We start from the raw sequence: 4,328 nt of genomic DNA on the forward strand, positions 1-4,328 counted from the left end.
ATGATTTGGATAATTTGAGATTTGCCCTAGCTTAGGCCAAGTCTGATTGATATATAATACCAAAATCCAGCCAAGAAAGCAGATTTATCCAGACTTTTATGGAAAGAAAAGTTTTAATAAACATCTCAAACACGACTTGTGAGCTGGATATAACAGATGTGAATGCATTAAGAAGATTTAGAGTAAAAATCTTAAAACCAGGTTTCAATAAAACATGCCCATAACAAAGCTCTTGACAGTTAAATGGCTTTTAACTGTCAAAGCCATTTGATATTTCAATAGTTCTCTACATCACAAAATAAAATCAACAGTAATCAAAGCAAATATACTGACTTATGGGCTCATTTTGAAACCCACCTTGAAATGAAACCAAATGACTCATATACTTAAGAGCCCAAGCTTAACAGCACCGATGGAGGTTCTTTATTATTTTTTCACACATTAATAGCACACAGATATTTTGCAATCACTGGGCCTCAGAAGGCCTTATTAACCAGATGTTCTCCTTAACAATCAGCAGGAGCATTCAACTGGCACTTTGCAGGCAGAGCTCTGGCCAAATCTGGATCAATACCCAGCAGGCTGAGCAGAGTGCGATTATTACGCCCGAATTCACAGAAACATGTAAGATTGGCAGTTTTGAGGACATTGCAACAGCTGTCTTCAGGCTTTTTAGGTGGCTGTGTTACTGCAGGCTGGCAAGGCTTCAAGTCATCAGCATTTATATCACATATCATAAAAGCACTCCTCACCACTACTGTAACACTAGCAAGCACCAATACAACCAAGAACGCAGCCTTCTGAACTCCTTTCATGCTTATAAAATGTATTACACCAGTACATATATGTTTATAATATGCCTGTGATGCTCTTGCAGAGCAATTTGAGTGAGCTTATATAAAAGAATGGGAATATGGATATGATAAACCCTACATTGGCCTGTCAGTTTCCATTGGCATCTTGTGGCCCGTGACCCTGCCACCTTTGACGTACACGCTATAGCTTTTGTTTATTCGTCCATTAAAAGAGCATACTTAACCAAGATCTATATTGTAGATTTCTTTAAAAAAATAATTAACCTTCACATGCTTTGACATTATGTAAGAGTTGGTATAGAATTTTTAAAATCAAAATTTGGTGATAATTTGTACATCTGATACTTACAAATTGTTGCAAAACTTATTATGATATTATTTATTTTCATTTTTTTTCTTATTTATTAAATGAATTATAAACCGTTTAATCTTGCTACTCATCTAATCTATCTTATACCAAAAAACAAATCTTCTTTTCATTATTACTAATTGAAAATATCATTTATTAGGATCAAAATAAGATATATAAGTATACAAAAGTTGTATCTTTCTTTAATTTATAATTTTATTTAAATAATAAATTATCAAAAAGTGTTAGATCTCAAATTAATGTTGAGATTGTTCATAGAAACGATATAATAGAAGTCAAGGAAAAAATTATAAATGCTTATTGATTTTGATATTTCACTAATCTTGAAGGTTGGTTGTTCTATATGTCAAATGTTTGATGTGATAGCTATACCGTTTGAGGTTATATAAATCTCCACACATGCTCTATTGAATTTGGATGCTACCATGTGTGATAATGCCCTCTTTCACTTGATAGTCTCATCTACAACTTACACATCACAAAATATAGTCACCATTAGTACCTACATGTCTAGGCTAGGTTGTGATGCAATTCAAAGATTCCTCAATAATAATTAAGCCTCATAAAATGACTTGACAATATCACAGTTCCTTGGAGATATGTAAGATGTCTAGGTGCATGATAGTCTCATCTACAACTTACACATCACAAAGGATAGTCACCATTAGTACCTACATGTATAGGTGGTGTTGAATTCAAAGATTCCTCCTTAATAATTAAGCCTCAAAAAATGACTTGACAATATCATAGTTCCTTGGAGTTATGTAAGATGTCTAGGTGACTAGTGGAATATTTAGGATTGCATAGGAATAGGTATATTTATGAAGGTTTAATAGTGAATTTTATTGTGTTGTGTTGTGCTTGTGTATATTGTTATTGTTGTGTATTCAATGTGTAACAACTTCCCCTTGATTGGTACTAATTTTATTTATTTATTTCACAAGTACCAACTTAATCGACCAATCTTCTTGTTCTATTTTATAAGTGTCAAATTCATAATTTCTACAATCACCATAGTGATGATAACTCTATGCTGTCACTTATGTTTACACTCAAATGTGGTAAGATCCTAAGGCTAAGGTCTCCATTAGACCTAGACCTATGCCTCGAGGGTTCATTCTTGATGACCCTTCCTATATATCCCCTTGAGGGAATTCAGAGGCTTCGTAGTTCACCCTTGAGAGTTCTAGAGGGATTTCATTCTCTTCTCTTGTATGAGATCGTTGATCTATCTTTAAACTAGGACTATTTATTAAAATTAGTCCAACCTTAATATAGCAATAATTAATTGCCATCAAGTAGTGTACAAACATACACATTACTCAAGGATACTATCCCTTCTCCCCAATTCCATAGAGAGTGAATCAAGTGCACATCACAAGATGACAGATCCATACATATCACATATATATAGTGACTAGCTCTAGCATATGCCACATATACATTGTGACTAGCTTTAACATAGGTCAAATATATTGATTAACTAACTCTTGTACATCATATATATAGTGAATAACGTTCACACAATGAGAGATTGACACATCCACGATGGATGAATATCACTTGTCCATAGTGTATCCCAATTAAAAGAATTGTCGGTGCATTGCACACTACACCATGGGACACATTCCTTTCTCTGATCTTTTGAACCAATGGGCAAGTAAAAACAGGATTTGATGTATCTCATACTACATCAAGTGTTTGTCCTCATCCTAACAAGGTGAAGTATAATATTTCCACATTGATCAAGTTATTCTCAAAATTATACTATGAGGTTGGTCCAATTATTACCTATGTATTCTTCATTAAAAGATATCTTCCCTGTAGTCCATCAAATGACTAAGCAACAAAGACAATCATTGGCAACATGCAATTGCCACCCAAGCCCACATGCTCTTGGCCAAATTCATCCAATACTATAGATCAATGTGGGGTATCCCCAATCTACATGTAATTAGCAATATCCATCCACTGACTAGGTGATACGTCTAATTTAGTCTACTAGCATATTATGCTCCTTGAGTACAATCAATATCAATAGGATAAGCTTATCTTAAGTGTGTCATAGAATTTGTCCTTCAGTGATCACCTCAAATAGAGTGGACTAGTATTCATGTTAGAGAATTACAATATTCTACCTATGCCCTCTTAATGTTCTAACTCCATCCATTGCTGTAAAGTTGTAACTAGCTTACGCCTATAACTAGAAGACATGTTCCTAATTCAAAACAAGTAGACCACAATTGACTGATCTAGAGTATATACACGAAGTCTTATAGGTCTAGGTTTAAATTTCAGATGTGCATAAATCACTTGGATCAAAGTCATATTTTGTTCTCCTCACAAGGTTTCTCAAGGGACAACTACACATAGGTTCCCTTAGGTTCTATGTCATACTCCAACAGAGTCCCCTTATATGATTCTCCATAGTTAATGATTCTTAACAACAAAAAGGAATTCTAATACCATTCCCAATTTAGTAAGCCTAAATTTTAACATTGTCATCTAAGGGCATCAAAATCTCTATTTAGACCTCACCACAACTATTATTCCCAATTCAATGTGGGCATCCTGAGTCCCTTACAATTACTTATCAAGGATAGCTTGTTGCATTTGGTACCTTGATGATATTACTGTATAGCTTATAACATAAGGTTCTATTTAGACTTAGAACGCATGTGATGACGTATACTATTTGATTTGGTATAACTAAATTTCACAAGTGTATTGGTTCACACAAAGGTCCATTATATTAAAATACTTCCTTATAACCTAATCATATTTCTCAAGTGTATAAAAGGCTACCAACATAAATGATTGTTATCTTATTATGCTATGATGGCATTTATAAGCTTTAATTTTTAGATGTAAAGATATATATTAAACTCAATAAACCCTATTACCCACTTGTAACATCAAGGACTTTCAAATGAGGGTCAAGTATCACTTACCTTCATCTTATTTCTATCACACAATATAAATCAAGGATATAACAATCTTAAGGACATTGCCAATTTTCATGCTTAGTTGACCAACATTATTATGTCTAATAATTTCCCAACTTGAAAAATATATCAATCACATATACCCCAACATAGGAGTATACTACCATTTAGAATTTTCCACAAGGGATGAAATGCTAC

At 33.6% G+C, this 4,328-nt stretch overlaps 1 protein-coding gene across 1 annotated transcript; it reads right to left on the bottom strand.

Moving 5' to 3' along the window:
- Positions 1 to 223: 223 nt before the first annotated feature.
- On the bottom strand, positions 224 to 878 carry LOC131077414 (putative lipid-transfer protein DIR1). The gene has a single exon (XM_058014909.2). It carries the CDS (start codon positions 813 to 815, stop codon positions 507 to 509), a length of 309 nt encoding a protein of 102 aa, XP_057870892.2. The 5' UTR covers positions 816 to 878; the 3' UTR covers positions 224 to 506.
- Positions 879 to 4,328: the final 3,450 nt, after the last annotated feature.

This window comes from Cryptomeria japonica, chromosome 7, assembly GCF_030272615.1.
Source record: "Cryptomeria japonica chromosome 7, Sugi_1.0, whole genome shotgun sequence".
NCBI lineage: Eukaryota > Viridiplantae > Streptophyta > Pinopsida > Cupressales > Cupressaceae > Cryptomeria > Cryptomeria japonica.